Source organism: Canis lupus, chromosome 6 (genome assembly GCF_048164855.1).
Source record: "Canis lupus baileyi chromosome 6, mCanLup2.hap1, whole genome shotgun sequence".
Lineage (NCBI taxonomy): Eukaryota > Metazoa > Chordata > Mammalia > Carnivora > Canidae > Canis > Canis lupus.
This window is the reverse complement of record NC_132843.1, coordinates 66,961,894-66,979,636: the sequence shown is the minus strand read 5'-3', so window position 1 is coordinate 66,979,636 and position 17,743 is coordinate 66,961,894. Positions and strand designations below refer to the sequence as shown.

Below are 17,743 nucleotides of genomic sequence, written 5' to 3'. Positions count from 1 at the left end.
ACCTAAACTAAGAGATCTGCTTTGATCCTTCAATGATTTCTAAACCAGTTCTGGGTGTTCACTTGAGGTGTTTGCTGCCTATAGCTTTAAGACAGAAACTGCATGCATCCTATTCCCTCTGACAGTTTAAGTACCAAAAGATAAAGCAGTAACAAGATGAAGAAAGGTGCCCTCCAAGAATATTTCAGTTTAAGAATACTCATGAGAGCTAAAATTTGAGTGTTAAATAGAGAATACAGCTTTTGGGCCAGGCTTAATATCTCATTGAGCTATGTGGCCAACAGTGACATCTCTCCAGGAGGTCTCTTCAACACCTGGTTTGTGGGTTAGCAGAGTCCTCTCATTGTTCCTCCCATCTCAGCCTTATACTTTCAGTGCTAATGAGAAACTATTTAACAGAAAAAGGGGAAGCATGAAGTGTTTTTACTTTCTAGTAAGGTTTCTGGTTGATTTGGTGGAGAAAGAGGTACATATCTTCCCATAGTACGAGGTACTTGGTTTATTTGTAAGAGTGGAAGAGAGTTAGAGGTATCTATAATGATATCTCATCTTGAAAAATTTAAGAATAAGCAATTCTGTAAGGTAAATATAAATTCCTTTTTGAGAACTAGAAGCCTTAAACCAAAGAAGCCTCAGGCCAGGGCATACCACATGCTCCACCACCAGAACACAGCCATGATGCTGGAATTAAATTCTCTTAAGTAGCAATCCATACCTTTGTTTGATCTCAGGGCTCCTTTGGACCCTTCAAAATTAATGAAGACCCCAAAGAACTTAGATTGATGTGGGCTACTTATCTATCGCCATTTACCATATTAGAAACTCAAACAGGCATTTAAAAAAAAGTATTGATCAAGTAATCAAATATAATGAGGCTGCTACGTGTTAATGTTTTTGCAAAAAACACAAATTTCTAAAACAAAAAAAATATAGTTTTTCACGTTTGCAGATCTCTTTAATATCTGGTTTAACAGAAGACAGCGGATTCTCATATCTCCTTCTATGTTCAGTCTGTTGACCTGTTTTGTTGAAATATATGAGGGAAATCCAGCCTCATATAGACAGATGGAAAACAGAGGAGTGTTTTAATAGCCTTTTTAGATAATTGTGGATATTCCTTTTTGGCGCTATACCAAAACTCAACAAAGTGGCAGTTTCTTTTTTTTTTTTTTTTTAATTTTTTTAAATTTATTTATGATAGTCACAGAGAGAGAGAGAGAGAGGCAGAGACACAGGCAGAGGGAGAAGCAGGCTCCATGCACCGGGAGCCTGATGTGGGATTCGATCCCGGGTCTCCAGGATCGCGCCCTGGGCCAAAGGCAGGTGCCAAACCGCTGCGCCACCTTAGTTGCAATGTGGAACATGAAACTGTATCAGAGACTTTTTGAACCCTTCATGCATTATAATCCATTGCCCTACCTGGTATTTTGAATGGGTCTTTTACCTACCCATGTTTGACTTTATCACATGTACTGGTCTGGTCATCTGGAAAGTATTAGTTAACTCAGTATCACACAGGTCTCGCAAATGCCGTTTTCACTACACAATATCCAAAATCATATAATATCTCCACCAAGCTCATCAGAAAAACTTAACTATTGGGCAACCCTGTTGGGACCCCTCTCACTTCTGAGAGCTTTCTCTGTATCTCTACTTAATAAACTTCTGCCCCCCCCCCCAAAAAAAAAACCTTAACTATTGAGAACCTATAAGATGATAGCAGTTCTTAGAAGCTTTCCAAAATTCTATTTTTTAAAAAAGTTCTAATTTTATCACCAGCCAAAATTGGAAACAATTGTCAATTGTTTTCCATTAAGTGACAGGATCACTTTATTCATTTTTGAGAAAATATCTCAACTACTTTTTAGATAATGTTGAAATTTGAGAACATATGTAAGTCTCAATAACCAGTTTGCCAGGCATTCTTTCAAGTAAAAATGAGAATCTGGGATCCCTGGGTGGCGCAGCGGTTTGGCGCCTGCCTTTGGCCCAGGGCGCGATCCTGGAGACCCAGGATTGAATCCCACGTCAGGCTCCCGGTGCATGGAGCCTGCTTCTCCCTCTGCCTATGTCTCTGCCTCTCTCTCCCTGTGTGACTATCATAAATAAATTAAAAAATTTAAAAAAAAATGAGAATCTGTGGAGAAAAAAAAAGAGCTATTTCAGCTAGCAACTCAATCACAAATTGCTTTTCTCGGAGACAGCCATCTTATTTCACAATATAGCAAAAATGCTTTGGCATACTCTCATCTTGTCATGCAGAATAGTAAAATGTGTATTAAGGCTGGGAGAAAATATTTATGAATTAAATAACTGATCAGTGTCTTTTATCTAGAATATAATTTTTTTAAAACTCTCAAAACTTAACAAGAAAACAAATCCAATTAAGAAATGGGGGGGGGAGGAAACGGGCAAAAGATGTGAACAGTCGCTTCACCAAAGATGACATACAGGTGACAGCTAAGCACACAAGATGTTCATTACCATTAGTTATCAGAAAAAATGCAAATTAAATCCACAATGAGATACTACCACAAACTTAAAATGGCTTAAAACAAACAACTGACGATGCCAAAGTACTGTCCAGATGGCGGACTAAGTGGAACTCCCATGCATTTCCAGTGGCAATGCAAAATGGTACAGCCACTTTGGAAAATAATGTAGCTCTTTCTTAAACATATGCTTACCATATGACCCAACAATCTCACTTCTAGGTGACATAAAAACTTATGTTCACACAACCACCTGCAAATTCTTAGAGTAGCTTTAGTCATAATCACCAAAAACTGAAAACTACCACCCCTCAAGAAATAGTGACTCACCTGACAAGACCCTCCCCACAGCCCAGACCACCCAGACCAGTTTAAGCATAACCCCTCACTCAAGCCCACACAGATGGACCATGGAGGGACCTCTAGACTAACCGGCAACTACCCTTACTTCACTGTAACTTAAAATCTCTACCCAAGGGGGAGCACAAGCCTCATTTACACAACATACAGTGTACGCAGGGGCACGTTTCCTTAAGGCACATGCTTGGCCTTCCACCCACCTCTACATAGGATGACAAGGCTCCCTTTTTAAACATTCATCCTAATCCTAAATAAAAGGAACCCACCCATGCTTGCTCCAGGTGTCACAGCTTTGGAAGTTATTCCCCGTGATCCCCTTATTTGCTGCAAATAGTTTCCTCTGTGCGACAACTTGCCTGGTGTCATATTTTTTTTTCATTTTATTTTATTTAAATTCAATTCATTAACATATAATATAGTGTATCATCAGTTTCAGAGGTAGAGTTCAGTGATTCATCAGTTGTATATAACACCTAGTGCTCATGACATCACCTGGTATAGTTTTTATCTGTGACTCACCAAGGAGCAAATTCATGTTAGTTTGGTTACAGAGGGACATAGAGAAACTTTTAGGGGGGATGGATCTGTCCTATATGTTATTCATGGAGGTGGTGGTTACGCACGACTGTATCCATTTGTCGAATTTTGAAGAACTGTACGCTAAAAATTAGGGTCAATCTTATTGCAGGTAAATTATAACTTAATAAAACTGAAAGTATCTTTGAGAATCAAGATATGATATGATTAATAATTTTTACTGTTTCATGAAGAACAGTTTTTGTGGGGTTTTTTTTTTTTTATTTCATTTATTTATTCATGAGAGACACACAGAGAGAGGTAGAGACACAGGCAAAGGGAGAAGCAGGCTTCATGCAGGGTGCCTGACATGGGACTCAATCCTGGGTCTCCAGGACCACCACCTGGGCCGAAGACGGTGCTAAACCGCTGAGCCACCTGGGCTGCCCCAGTTTTTGTTTTTTAAAGACTTTATTTATTCATGAGAGACACAGAGAGAAAGAGAGGCAGAGACACAGGCAGAGAGAGAAGCAGGCTCCATGGAGGGAGCCTGATATGGGACTCGATCCCAGGACTCCAGGATCACACCCTGCACCAAAGGCAAATGCTTTAACTGCTGAGCCACCCAGGCATCCCATGAAGAACAGTTTTAAGGAAATATGACTTTTTTTCCCTTTTTCACTGCGAAGGAGGAGCACAGTGACTACCAGTACAGTTTGGTGCCACTACCCTGACCTAGACTAAGGCACCGGTAGTTTTACCTGCCACAGCTTTCTGCATCATTGGTATAAATGTCAGCACGGTGAAAAAGTAAACATCTGAGTTATTATGAAAAGTGTTTTAAGCTAAGGGCTCCTCTGTGAAAGGGTCGAGAACCCCTTGAGATCCAAGGACCACACTTTCATAGTTCATAACCACAACTCCTAAGACACTGATAATCAGATGTGAGGGGGAGGGTGGCACATGGATGGGTCCAGTTCTAACAGCACAGAGTGAAATCAAGCATGTTATGAAGAAGACATCAAAGAAATGGCAGGAATCAGAAAAACGCCACAAAGCAATCCCAGAATAATATTCAACATCCCACAGCCTTGGCCACTGACCTGGCTTAGTCCACTCCCAATCTCCCAAACCACTAAAGAGGTTTCATCTTTAGTTTTCAGTTAGTGGCCCAGATATAAGAAAGGCAAAGCAGTCATTATTTTGCAACTTTCTTTTTTAAAAAAAATTACTCATTCTTTATTATTTTCCATTTCTAAGACAAATGTTTCAAGGAATTACAAAGGTGGGAACTATCAGCAATGGTTCAAATCTAGAAAAGCCCAAACCTGCAGTGTGTCAAGGAATCCTATTTTAGCAAGTAGCTCGTGGGGTCCCTCAAAGTTAAAACATTTCCCAACTGCACTACAGCTTAGGGCTAGCCTGGAAAAGAAGGCATGAAAGGAGAGTAGAAAACACCATGTGTCACAAATCCTTTTTTAAGCCAAATATTAATGGTAACCAGAATTTTCTCGAGAACCTGGGATTTTTTTTTGTATATTTTTATTGGAGTTTGACATGCCAACATATAGCATGCCACCCAGTGCTCATCCCACCAAGTGGCCCCCTCAGTGCCTGTCCAGTCACCCCATCCCCCCAACCACCTCCCTTTCCACCACCCCTTGTTCGTTTCCCAGAGTTAGAGGAGTCTCCCATGATCTGTCACCCTCACTGATATTTCCCCACTCATTTTCTCTCATTTCCCCTTTATTCCCTTTCACTATTTTTTATATTCCCCAAATGAATGAGACCATATAATGTGTGTCTTTCTCCGACTGACTTACTTCACTCAGCATTAAATACCCTCCAGTTCTATCCAGGTCGAAGCAAATGGTGGGTATTCATCATTCCTAATGGCTGAGTAATATTCCATTGCATATATAGACCACAACTTCTTTATCCATTCATCTTTTGATGGACACCGAGGCTCCTTCCACAGTTTGGCTACTGTGGACATTGCTGCTATAAACATCGGGGTGCAGGTGTCCCAGCATTTCACTGCATCTGTATCGTCGGGGTAAATCCTCAGCAGTGCAATTGCTGGGTCGTAGGGCAGTTCTATTATTAGCTCTTTGAGGAACCTCCACACAGTTTTCCAGAGTGGCTGCACCAGTTCACATTGCCACCAACAGTGCAAGAGGGTTCCCCTTTCTCCACATCCTTTCCAACATTTGTTGTTTCCTGTCTTGTTCATTTTCACCATTCTCACTGGTGTGAGGTGGTATCTCACTGTGAGAACCTGGGATTTCTGATCACTTTCAAGAGCCACAAGACACAACTAATAATGTGTGAAACTCTAGTGATACAACTTCCTCAATTAGGAAGCATTTGTAAATATCTGAAACTAAGTATCTGCAATCATTAGGCATTCCAGATAGATCAATTAACAGGACAGAGGAAAGCAACAATAAAAAGAGGAGTATGGGGCAGCCCAGGTGGTGCAGCGGTTTAGTGCCACCTGCAGCCCAGGGAGTGATCCTGGAGACCCTGGATCGGGTCCCATGTCAGGCTCTCTGTATGATGCCTGCTTCTCCATCTGCCTGTGTCTCTGCCTCTCTCTCTGTCTCTCTGAATAAATAAAATCTTAAAAAAATAAAAAAGAAGAGGAGTATATAACAGTATCATGTTTCAGATTTGTGAGGATGTTATTTATTTATTTATGAGAGACACACAAGAGAGAGGCAGAAACATAGGTAGAGGGAGACAGGGAGCCTGATTCGGAACTCGATCCCAGGACCCTGGGATCACGACCTGAGCCAAAGGCAGATGCACAGCCACTGAGCCACCCAGACGCCTCTTGTGAGGGTTTTAACAAAGGGAAGAAGAGCCCACTGAGTTTTCTTCAGACTGCTTTCTCAGGAAGGGCAAAGGAGTAGCTACTTTAAAAAGTGGCTAGTTAAAAAAAAAAAAAAAAAAAAAAAGTGGCTAGTTAGGCACTCCCCACACACATGGCCCATGTGAGCACAGCACCCCGTGAGGAGCACAGCACCCGGACCAGATGGCTACAGCTGCTGACTCCTTAGGCAACAGAGATCCACTTTTGTCTATAGTCTGCAGAAAGGTCAAAATCACAAAACACGGCTTTCTTTCTCGGTGAAGTCTGGTTTACCTATTTGAGATTTTTCTTTCAACTATGTGAAGGGGATGACTTAAGTCTTACACCCAGAACTTTCCATGATGGGCCAGGTATACCTTGAATTTTTGGAGCTCTTTAGCTTAGCAAACTCCATGGTTAATAATGAGCAGCTCACCAACAGCTCTGAATCCTGTCTGGCCCCATTCCACCAAAAACTTGCTAATTACTTTCCTAGGAAGTATGGGTTTAGCTCCTAACCCAGAAAAGGTCCCCACAATAGTCAAACAGATTTTCTGCTGCCCATCTGTTGCAGATGTTTCCAAAGTCAGTTCTGTCTTACACAGTTCATGGGCAACTAGTGTCATAGTGTTAGAAAATGCTAGAGCTGAAGCTCTTCTGCCTTGCTGTCCACCAAATGGTTGATCAAAATCAAGGGAGCTGTTATATCCTCACGGATTAAACTCCATGAACACCAGAATGAAGGTCCTTCACTGTAGCCTGCCTCAATGCCCAGGGAACTGTCAAAACCAACTGTCAAAAGTGAAAACATAGTCCACATCTTTGAAGAATGTATCATTTGGGCAAAAATGAAGTCATTAAAGCATCAGATTCTTCCACTCATTATAAATAAAAAGTTGACACTGTCAGGACTAACCTAGTTTGTTTCGGAAGCAAGCCAAACACTAACCCTGTCATTGCTAGCCAAGTCTCTTGCAGACAACATTCTAGTCTGTTCCACCATGGAGAAGGGCCCAACATCCCAACCAACCTCAAGGGCTGAGGGCATTACATCTAGATATCCACAAAAATCAGTTTTCTTATCTAGATCTCACCAAGTTTCTCAATAAAGTTGGAGAAAGGAGTATCTCAGCCATTAGGGAGATTTGGTTTCACAGAATCTGCATTTGGTTATGCCAACAAGTTGCCAGATAACTGTAGCTGCAACCCCCATCAGCCTTCTGATTTCTTTCTTCTTTGATCTTGCTGATAAGACTGAATTGGCATCTGTTCCAGTTACCGTGGTTGTATAACGAGCACCCCAAAATGCAGTGGTGTAAAACAAACATTTATTATGCTCACGGATTCTGTGGGTCAGGAAATCATGCCAAATATAGAAGAGATGCCTGGTCCCTGCTGCACAGTGTGGCTGCAAGAACATAGGCTCCTTGGTAGTATCTTCTGTGTCTATGTCTCTTGACGTGCTCTCCCTAGCACAGTCACTTTGGGATAGCTGGACTTCTTACATGTTCGCTCTGGACACCCAGCCTTGTGTCCTGAGTCAGAAAGATGCAGGTCGACGCTGTACTGCCTCTCTTCTAGGATTTGAGCTTTGGGTCAAGCAGTGGTATTTCCGCTTCATTCTGTCAGGTGAGGCAGTTACAAAGGTCTACCCGGGTTCCAGGGAAAGGGACTAGGATTGCAGCTTGATAGAAGAATGCCAGTTTCACAACTTAAGAAAAGCAAATGGGGCAGGATATATACTGGGGTGGTCACCTTTGGAAAAATACAATCTGCCACAATATCAGTATCTGGGGCAGTGCTCATTCTGCATGACTCTTTACAGAGAGGTTCCTATTTCATCAATATACTAAGAGGCTAGGAAAGGCAGATGGTTTCCATTCTAGGAATGAATCCTGGAAAACCCAGGCTGTGTGAGCCTCTGCAACCATATCCCCCGCCACCACCCCTCCCGCTGCACTGGCCCCATATCCTACCAACCTCACTCCACTACCAATCTCTCATGCTAGGTAAGGGAGGAGCTCTTGACTTCTTGATTTCCATACTCACATCTTTTGTATTTAAGGGGAAACACACACACTTTCACTTGACCTCACTGTCATTTCCAAACTCAACTGCACTGTGACACCTTTTGCAATTACTCTTGTGGGGTAAAAACTGTCTCTACTTAGTTATCTACAGTTGCATACAATTTTGACCTCAATTTGCGGCTGCTTCCACAACTCCCCTGGGATAGGACTTCTACTACCGATGGCATGGTAGGTCAAAGTCACGATGAGCTTGAACTCATGCTCACTTTCAATGTACTTGCCACTACAGCCTTTGTATCTGTTTGCTTGAAATTCTCACTTCCTTTGTTTTTGTGTCATTGTGTTCTTCTGGTTTCTACCAGTTTTCTCTTTCTTCTTCCTCTGCTTGGTCCTCCTGTTTCTCAGCACTTTTTATAGCTACTAGGTGCATATCAATACTCAGGTTCAAAAGATCCCTTTCAGCTGAAGATTTCCCAACTGCTTTATCAACCCTAGCCACTCACACAGGATTAACTCCTATATTTTCAGTTGCCTAGAAGACATTCCATTTGCCTAAAACCAAACTGATCCTATCCTGCCTACAGAAAAAACAAAAAACAAAACCAAAAAAACTAAATCAAACCATAACACACAAAAAAAGCAAGTATTCAAACAAAAAAGATAAAATAGAAAAAAAAAAAATGCTTCCTTCTCTAGCTTCCTGTTGTCAGTCAATAGTGCCTCTATTTTCCAAGATTTGAAACTTGTCTAGACACTCTTCCTCTTAAACTTCTCACCTAAGCCCAATCACTGGACTTTAGATATGGAAGGAACTTTCAAAACATCTAGTTCTGCACTCATTGAACAAGCAGGAGAACTGGGGCTCAGACATCTTGGCTGTTTGCCTCAAATGCTTCTGACCCTGACTATGAAGTGCCTTCCAGTACCAAGACCTATCCAATCCCATCTTTGCTAAGCCTCCAGACAAATCTACCTCCTTTGTGGAATTAGAAGATCACGGTTTGAGCCCTTAACAGTTGCTTGCCCACAGGTGAGTAAACAGTAACTGCTAGTTAAAACTGCCTCCTGATTAAGAACTTACAATAGGAAACAGAGTACATTTAAACTCAACCGGGTAAGTTCTCTCGCCCCCTCACCCCTGCAAACTGGCCGACTTTAATATTCAACCTGATTTCTCACGAAAACAAAATCTGTGTCAGTTGGCAGGTCTCCTGCCTGTCCTCCCTTTTCTGGTTCCTGGCTCTAGACTTCTGCTTGCTGCTTCCCCATCCAAGAGTCCCTACATATCTGCAAATGAACAGCAGACATTTCTTCTAAGGGCTAGAATGAGCCCCTATACTTGCTTCACTAAAATGTCCTTGACCAACATTCCCACAGGGGTCTTTCCCTACTTCAGTCTCCAACATCTCAACTCTAAAATCTTACACACGATGCATATTGTCTTTCACCTACACTCTGTGTATCTGCATAGTCTTGTCCCACGAGACTACAATGTCAGCCAAATACAGTATTAGACATGCCATAAATTTGTAACACATGTTTGCAAAGTTCTTATCGTGAAACATCTGATTCTGATTTTAAAAAGTAGAATGTGAGATTTGACTTACATTCAATTTTATTAGACTAAAATTACCTTGCAAACAAGAGACTTCTTTTTCACTGATTATACCAATAAACAGTTTTCTCAACATTGTGAATACAATGCACGCTGCCTGCCTTCAAGGAACTCATAATCTAGAGTTAAAAAGGCTGCACATATGGACAAGTATTGGTTAGAGAATACAACATAATATATACCATATTGCTCATCTGCTTACTTATGCCATTATTTCAACATTGATCCACAGCCAAGAACCTGGAAATTATCCTTATTCAGGCATACAAAGCCTCCAAAACAACAAAATATTAAAAAGCCACAACATTCATGCCTTTTACCTACAGGAGAGGCTCACTGGGTACCAACAGACCCTAATATCCCAATGCTTCATTTTGTGGTTTTCTTGGCCGGTTCGATTAGAAGTTGCAAATTCTAAAAGGCTGCCAACAAGAGAGGGAAAAATACAGAACCCAAAACTCAAAATGGATTCACTCATCAAACAAGCACTGCATGAGTCCCTACTAAAGACAAAGATGGAAATAACAGAATTCAAATATGGTATTTTTTTCACCTCACATATTAGTAAAGATTACTTAAAATGAGCCCAGTATTATTAAGAGATCAGGGGAAATGGATGGGGTGGGGGAGAGAGTGGAGATAGCAGTGTATTCTGGAGGGCAATCTGGTAATACGCCTCAGAAGCTTTGAAAATGTGCTTATGCTCCATATTAGGAATTCTGCTACAGGGATGCAGGCTATGGAAATAAACAGAAGCAGCAATAAAGACCTGTCAGGCATTCATTCTCCTTGCCACTATACTTGTAATTGTGAAAAATTAGAAACATCATAACTGTCGTCCTAGGCTGTAATTTATATTACAATTATATGACAAAATACAATGAGGTCATTAAAAGCCCACTCCACTGAAGACATTTTAAGGATATAGAAAAATACAGATGGCCCTCCCATCCTCTTTCCGCCATTTTTCTGTGCTGCCATAATGTGCACATGAATGTCATAGCAGATGCTCTGAAGAGCATTAACGATGCTGAAAAGAGAGGCAAACGCCAGGTTCTTATTAGGCCATGCTCCAAAGTCATTGTCTGGTTCCTAACTGTGATGATGAAGCATGGTTACATTGGCAAATTTGAAATCACTGACGATCACAGAGCTGGGAAAATTATTGTGAACCTCATAGGCAGGTTAAACAGGTGTGATCAGCCCTAGATGTGATGTACAACTCAAAGATCTAGAAAAATGGCAGAATAATTTGTTCCCATCCTACCAGTTTGGTTTCATTGTACTGACAACCTCAGCGGATATCATGGACCATCAAGAAGCAAGACAAAAACACACAGGAAGGAAAATCCTGGGATAGCTTTATCTAGGGATGTAATACATACATGCAAATAAAATGCCTCAATGGAAAAAAAACAGATAAAAAGATTATACCAAATTTCTAAAATAATTATTCAATAATAATACACACAAATATAAATCCTGGCTTTTCCACTTATAAGCTTATAAGCCTGAAGTTTTGTTGTTGTTGTTTTTACGGTTTCTTTTTCTTCATTTGGAAAATGATAGTAGTACTAGTACTTACTTCATAAGGATTAAAAAGATAATTAGGGGGCAGCCCCAGTGGCTCAGAGGTTTAGTGCCACCTTCAGCCTGGGGTGTGATCCTGGAGACCCAGAATCGAGTCCCACATCAGGCTCCCTGCATGGAGCCTGCTTCTCCCTCTGCCTGTGTCTCGGCCTCTCTCTCTCTGTGTGCTTTTCATGAATAAATAAATAAAATCTTAAAAAAAAAAAAGATAATTAGGTTCTTAGCACAGTGCCTGATATATAGTAAGAGATCAAAAACTAATGAAAAGTATAACCTAAAACTATTAATAGAAAGAAAAAGATTAGGGACGCCTGGGTGGCCAAGTGGTTGAGCATCCACCTTTGGCTCAGGGTGTGATCCCGGAGTTCCGGGATCGAGTCCCACATCAAGCTTCCTGCATGGAGCCTGCTTCTCCCTCTATGTCTCTGTCTCTCTCTCTGTGTGTCTCTCAATAACAAATAAATAAAATCTAGAAAAGAAGAAAGAAAGAAAGAAAGAAAGAAAGAAAGAAAGAAAGAAAGAAAGAAAGAAAGAAAACAAAAATACATCAAAATTTTAACAAATTATTTCTGGATGGTTGCATTTCAACACATTTTTATTCTTTTTTTATTTTTGTTTCCTAGAGTTTCTAAAATAAGCATATATTAGTTTGACATTATTTTAAATGTTTAAATGTTACTCAAAAATGGTCTTTCCTCTCAGAAAGGGCAGTTTATCTGGATGTAAACAAACAAAAGACATTCAAAGGAAAATGTTTATTTTAATATATGCCCCAACTGCTAGGCAATTTACACGCATTAAGTCATTTAATCCTTATGACCAATAAAACGGTATCGTTAAGTCAATTTTGTATATTGCTAAGCCATTTTGTACAAATAGGTTCAAACAGGAGAACTGACAAAAGTTACACCAAGTAATTGAAAAGTGAGATGCCAATGTTGGGTCAGCCCGATTACCAAAAATCAGTTGTTTCACCAAACTCCACTGCCTCCTGATAAAAAGTCAGATAAAAAGAAAAATTACATCCAGAACCCACTTTTCATTTCTTATTACCCACCTTTATTCTTACAGAACTGATCACCACCTGACATATCATGCATGTATTTGTTTCCTGTCCCTAGAATGTAAGCTCCATAAGGATGGGATGTTGTCTGTTCACTGCTGTACCCTTAGCTCCCAGCAAACAAAACCAGACACTCAGTAAGTATTTAGAATAAAGGATGCTGAATAGAGAAATGACCTGATCATGTCTCTGTGGACACATCTGGTAGCAATGCAAGGCCTGCTGAAGAAGTTGCTTATAGGAATCAAGGTGGGAGAGAACAAGGACATGAACTAGGATAGCAGAACCATAACTAGAGAGGGAGAGAAGATTCCAGAAATATCCGAGGGATGGCACTGATAGGATAGGATGACCAAGTAAGTGGACACGGGACTGAATGAGAATGCGGAGTCAGGAGTGGACAGCTGAGAGAAGGAAGGTCTGGTCCAGCATTCGTAGGGAGGTGAGAGAGCAGGGCCAGAGCGACCTGGATGTGCAGAGATAGACAGGGAGTACCGGACACAATGGGAATAATCAAGCTCACCCAGTGAGAACACATGGAGAGGATCTACCAGAGAGGCTACAAGTTAAGGGCAGGCCAGAGGTGATTCAGTAGCACCTGGAGTTTCAGGGACCTGAGTTCTGGTGTAAATACCACTGTGAATGTCTACACCAGGTGAGGGCCACATGTGCCCTAAGAGCTTAGCTGTCCCATGTGGTGGTGTTCTCCTCTGCTCTGAACAGGACATCGATAGTGTCAAAACCTCACAAAACTAGTCTCAAACATTGAGGCATTAAGAATTGCAGATCCAGACGAAAACAGCTAACTGGTCCCCCTTTAAATCTTTCCCTCATACTGATGCATCCAACAGTACTACCAAATCAATATTCCTAAAACTCCCAATTTCATGCCTTTTCCCAGATTTAAAAATCTCCAATGGCTTCTACCTTATACCCTCTTCTACCTGTACTATGAAGTATTAACCGTGTGAGTAGAATCAGGCAGTTCAAATTGGAATCCTGGGTCTACCACTTATTAGCTGTGTGACCCCAGGCCAATAACTTAACCCCTCTGTGCTCCCTCAGTTCCTCATCTCTAAAATGTGGCTAGTATCCACATTGCAGAGCTGTTCCCATCAAGTGAAAATTTTTATAAACTGCTTACTTAGCACAAAATGCCTGCATCAGAGTTGCGTCCTTTAAATGTTAGCTATTATTATTACTTCCCCTAAATAAACTTCCTACACCACCTGGGATGCTCTCCTTGATAATTTCTAATACACAATGCTCATCTCAGGGCATTTGCTGGCAATGTGCCCACCCATGAATCACTACTCCTTAACCACCAGCACCACCACCACCACCACGAGTATTTATTTAACATTTATGCTGCATATTCAAGGTGTTGGGCTGGAAATACAGGAAAAATAAACAGTCCCAACCCTCAGAGCTCAGAGTCTAATATAATAATGAAAGACAGCCAGAGGAAGAGGTGCAAAAACGTGTTACAAGTGCCAAGGGGAAGCACTTCCTGGAGGCTGGGCAGATGCTTACACTGAATCTTCAAAACTTAGTGGGTGAACCAGGCAAAGTGAGTGTATGTGGAGTAAGAGCACCCAGTACTGTGGTCACAATCACTCAGTCTGACCTTGCTGGAACTCTGAGCTGTGGGTAGGCAGAGTGGGTGGAGGTCTGGAAGGCTGGATCGTGGTGGTCAAGAAGTGCTTGGACTTTATTCTGTATGCAACAGCCAGCCACTAACTAATGTTAAGTAGGGAGCCCCTGCCCAAGAGCTATACCTCTGCTGCCCAATGTGGGCCTCACATGTGATGACTGAACGCCTGCAGTGCACTGGTGTGACCAAGGAACTACCTTTTAAATTTCAATTAATTTCAACTTAAAAACTGATAAGCATTTCAGTAACTGGAAAATTTTCAAGTACGTTTGGAATGTTTGGGTATGTGAATCTACATTTTCAACTCTATAAATTTAACGAACTCTAAATATAGAACAAATATTTCTGATGAAAAATTCAGTGTCCAAATTGAGATGGGCTATATGTGTAAAATACACTCCAAATTAGAAAACTTAGTACAAAAGAGTAAAATATCCCGTTATAATCTTTATATTAACCACATGCTGAGATATTTTGACTACATTAAAGATGACATTAAAATTAATTTCACCAGTTTCTTTTTACTTTTTTTAAGTGAGCGCTATGCCCAATGTGGGGCTTGAACTCATGCCTCCGAGATCGAGTAGCATGCTCCACCGACTAGGCCATCCAAGTGCCTCTCTTTTTACTTTTTAACCTGGCTACTAGGGAATATAAAATGACATATATGGCCCATATTATATTTTAGACAGCACTAACCCAATATAATCAAGGGCAGATGACTAGAAGTAGGCAGACCAATTAAGAGACTCTTTTTAATAAGAGTCCAGATGAGACACAGGCCTGAGTTATCTCAATTCTACCTATCTTCAAAACCTAATTCAAGACCTATTACTCCTTCTAAAAGCTTTTCCAATCCTAACCATTTCTAATGAGTTGCTTTTCTCAGAACTTCCGGGGCACTTAACCTGTAAGATTCGCTTCAGTGCTTAATTTATCACCTGTCATTTCTACTTAATTTGGGGGGTAAGTTGCTTCTCAGAACCATCAGCTTCTGGGCAAAGGGCCACAATTTAAGCATTTAATCTTTCCACATTCTGCGATGCATTTTCAATACTTTTAATAAACAGAGGTACACAGTCCCCCAGATATTCTATCACAGTCTGGACACACCCATGTGGCTAACTTTACCTTTTACAGCAGAAGGTATTGTGAATCCCTTCCTTCAGACACCTTAAGGACATGAGCCAAAAGGATACAAAAGTCAACCAAGAATCCGGGCCAATGTTCTAATACAGCAGTGATATCTGATCAGTGAGCGAGCACTGAGAGACTCAACTGGATACCACCAGGAAAAAAAGACCAAGATGGCAGAGCTTAGCATTTTCAGAGATTTCACTAAAAATCAAACAAACGAAAAATTTCTGATTATCCCTGGCTTCCACTGCCAGAGGTAATCTTTGCAACCTAAGCATTAAGAACTTTCATTCAAGGGAAAGACACACGGCTTTAACATTCAAAAACTAACCCCTTAAACTAATCTAACAACACATTTTCGAGGTAGAGAGCCACATATTACTGATCAATCTATGACTCTGCATTTCCCCATCTACCTTAGGATGAAGAGAAAAACCTTTTAGGGAAATGTCATGAAGCTTTTTTTTTATTGTATCATGGATAACAAAGGACTTCACCTACAGAACCATGTAAATTTTCTGAGAAAAAGCCTCAAAAAAACACAACTGGTCAGCTTTTACCACTACAGAAATAGGAAGGTAGCAGCAACTAGTTGCAAGCAAAGGGACACTTCGTGGTTATTAGTACCTGGGATCTTCGTAGTTCTCGGATTTTTTCCATGACTGACATTTAAAACATAAAGCTGACAAGTTACAACAGCATGCGAATCCATCTTTTTTGCATTTGCCTAATGGCTCCAAAGATAACAGAATGCAAAGAAAGTTTGTATCTCCAAACAACCGAGCAATCAAAGATGGAGTCAGGACAGCTCATAGGGGGCGGGGGAGGGGGGGGGGGAGGAAAAATAAGTTAAGGCAGTCCTGTTCTGAAAGGCTGGATAAGAAATGGGGGAAACCTGTCAAAGAGCCTGGATGAAATCAGGGAGTTAAAAAAGAAAGCCCTCACTTCCTTTAGCACTGTGGGAAAATCCCAGTTGCTAATAGAAAGCTGAGGAAAGTTTAGTTTGGCTGATTTCATGTTGTTTTCCTTCCAACATCATCGCCGAGTTCGAACGACTGCTTCCCTCCCCTCCTATTACTCAGTACAAACGCCCCCACTGAACTGAGTTGTCTGCCGGAGCCCTGCTCCCCCGCAACCCAGCCTGCAAACGTGCTCAGACGCCTCTGGGCGTGTTGTGGTCTCACCGCTCTGGGGCCGGCGCTCCAAACTCAATGGACAATGGGAGTTCACCCCCCAGCAACGCCAACTACAAAGCTCAGGAGGGCCATTTCCCTTTTCCTGCCCAGATGCTGTTTTCCCTCCTTCGAAGTAGGGCCCCGTGCTCCACTAGAACCCCAGCGAGGGCTGGGACGACTGTCTCCCCCGCCGCCTGCAGAGCTGCTGATCCCCTCGAACCCCAAACAAGTTGCATCTCCGCGCACAGCCCTAAAGGCGTCCCCTTGCCCCAGCGGCTTGGCTCGGGGCGCACGGCGGGTTTCACAGTCCAGGTAGGACGGGGAGGGCACGTCTCTGGACGCTTGGTCATGGCCCTGCAAGCTAAGCCGTCCCTATAGCCGCCACTTGTCTCCCCTCCCCCTCCAGCGCGACGCGCGGGGAGGTGCAGGCGGGCAGCACCGCCACCTCTTCCTCCAGCGGAGCCCTCGGGGACACTCACCCTTTCACCACAAAGAAGGGGTCCTCCATGGACATGGCGTCCCGGCCCCCGGCTGCCTCGCGCCTGCTCCGCGCACAGGGCGCCCGCGCCCGCCGAGCCTCCCTCCGCCCACCCCACCGGCCTGCCGCAGCCGCCGGCGCCTCGGCCCGGGGAACCCAGAGCAGCTGCGCGCGCAGGCCGGGGCGCACCGGACCGCCGCGGCTCCAGCGCTCGCTCGGCCGGCACACCGGATCCCCGAACCTGACGCCGGGCCCCGCGCCGGCCTCCTCCCCCGGCTCCTCCCGGCGCGTCTGGCCGGCTTGACCCCGCCCCCGGCACCCGCGGCCGCGGCCAACCACAGACGCTGCCCGCTGCACCACTTCCGCACCCGCGCTCACGTGACCAGGGCCAGCCCCGCCCCCCGTCGGCGGGGCTTGGGCGGCGCGTCACGCAGCCCTGGAGGCGGGGCTTGAGGCGGGTGGGCGTGGTCCCGCGGTATGGCCCCGCCCCCGCCCCGCCCTGCTGCCTGCTCCCTACTGGGGGGGCCAATTAGGGTTTCAAGCTCTGCGCTAGGACCTGATTCGTACTATCCTTTTACCTTTCCTGCACTTTTAACACTTTATTTTGATGGCATGTGATTTATAATTTTTTTATGGTATAACTTTATTTTTTTTATTGGAGTTCAATTTGCCAGCATATAGCATAACACCCAGTGCTCATCCCGCCAAGTGCCCCCCTCGTCACTCATCACCCCAACCCCCCCACCTCGCCTTCCACTACCCCTTGTTCGTTTCCCAGA

General features: G+C 43.0%; 1 protein-coding gene and 1 pseudogene across 4 annotated transcripts in view; one reads left to right on the top strand and one right to left on the bottom strand.

Moving 5' to 3' along the window:
* The window catches only part of STX6 (syntaxin 6), a 53,276-nt gene extending 35,975 nt beyond the window's left edge, over positions 1 to 17,301 (bottom strand). For 2 of the 4 annotated variants that reach the window (XR_012033138.1, XM_072831021.1), the window contains exon 1: positions 16,966 to 17,301. Coding sequence is in view for 3 of the 4 variants with exons in the window: in XM_072831021.1 (XP_072687122.1) it covers positions 16,966 to 17,000 (35 nt within the window). In the remaining variant the exon portion in view is untranslated. The remainder of the gene's footprint in view (positions 1 to 16,965) is intronic. The other 2 variants (XM_072831020.1, XM_072831022.1) reach the window with 2 other exon arrangements.
* On the top strand, positions 10,858 to 11,227 carry LOC140634758 (small ribosomal subunit protein uS8 pseudogene; annotated as a pseudogene).
* Positions 17,302 to 17,743: the final 442 nt, after the last annotated feature.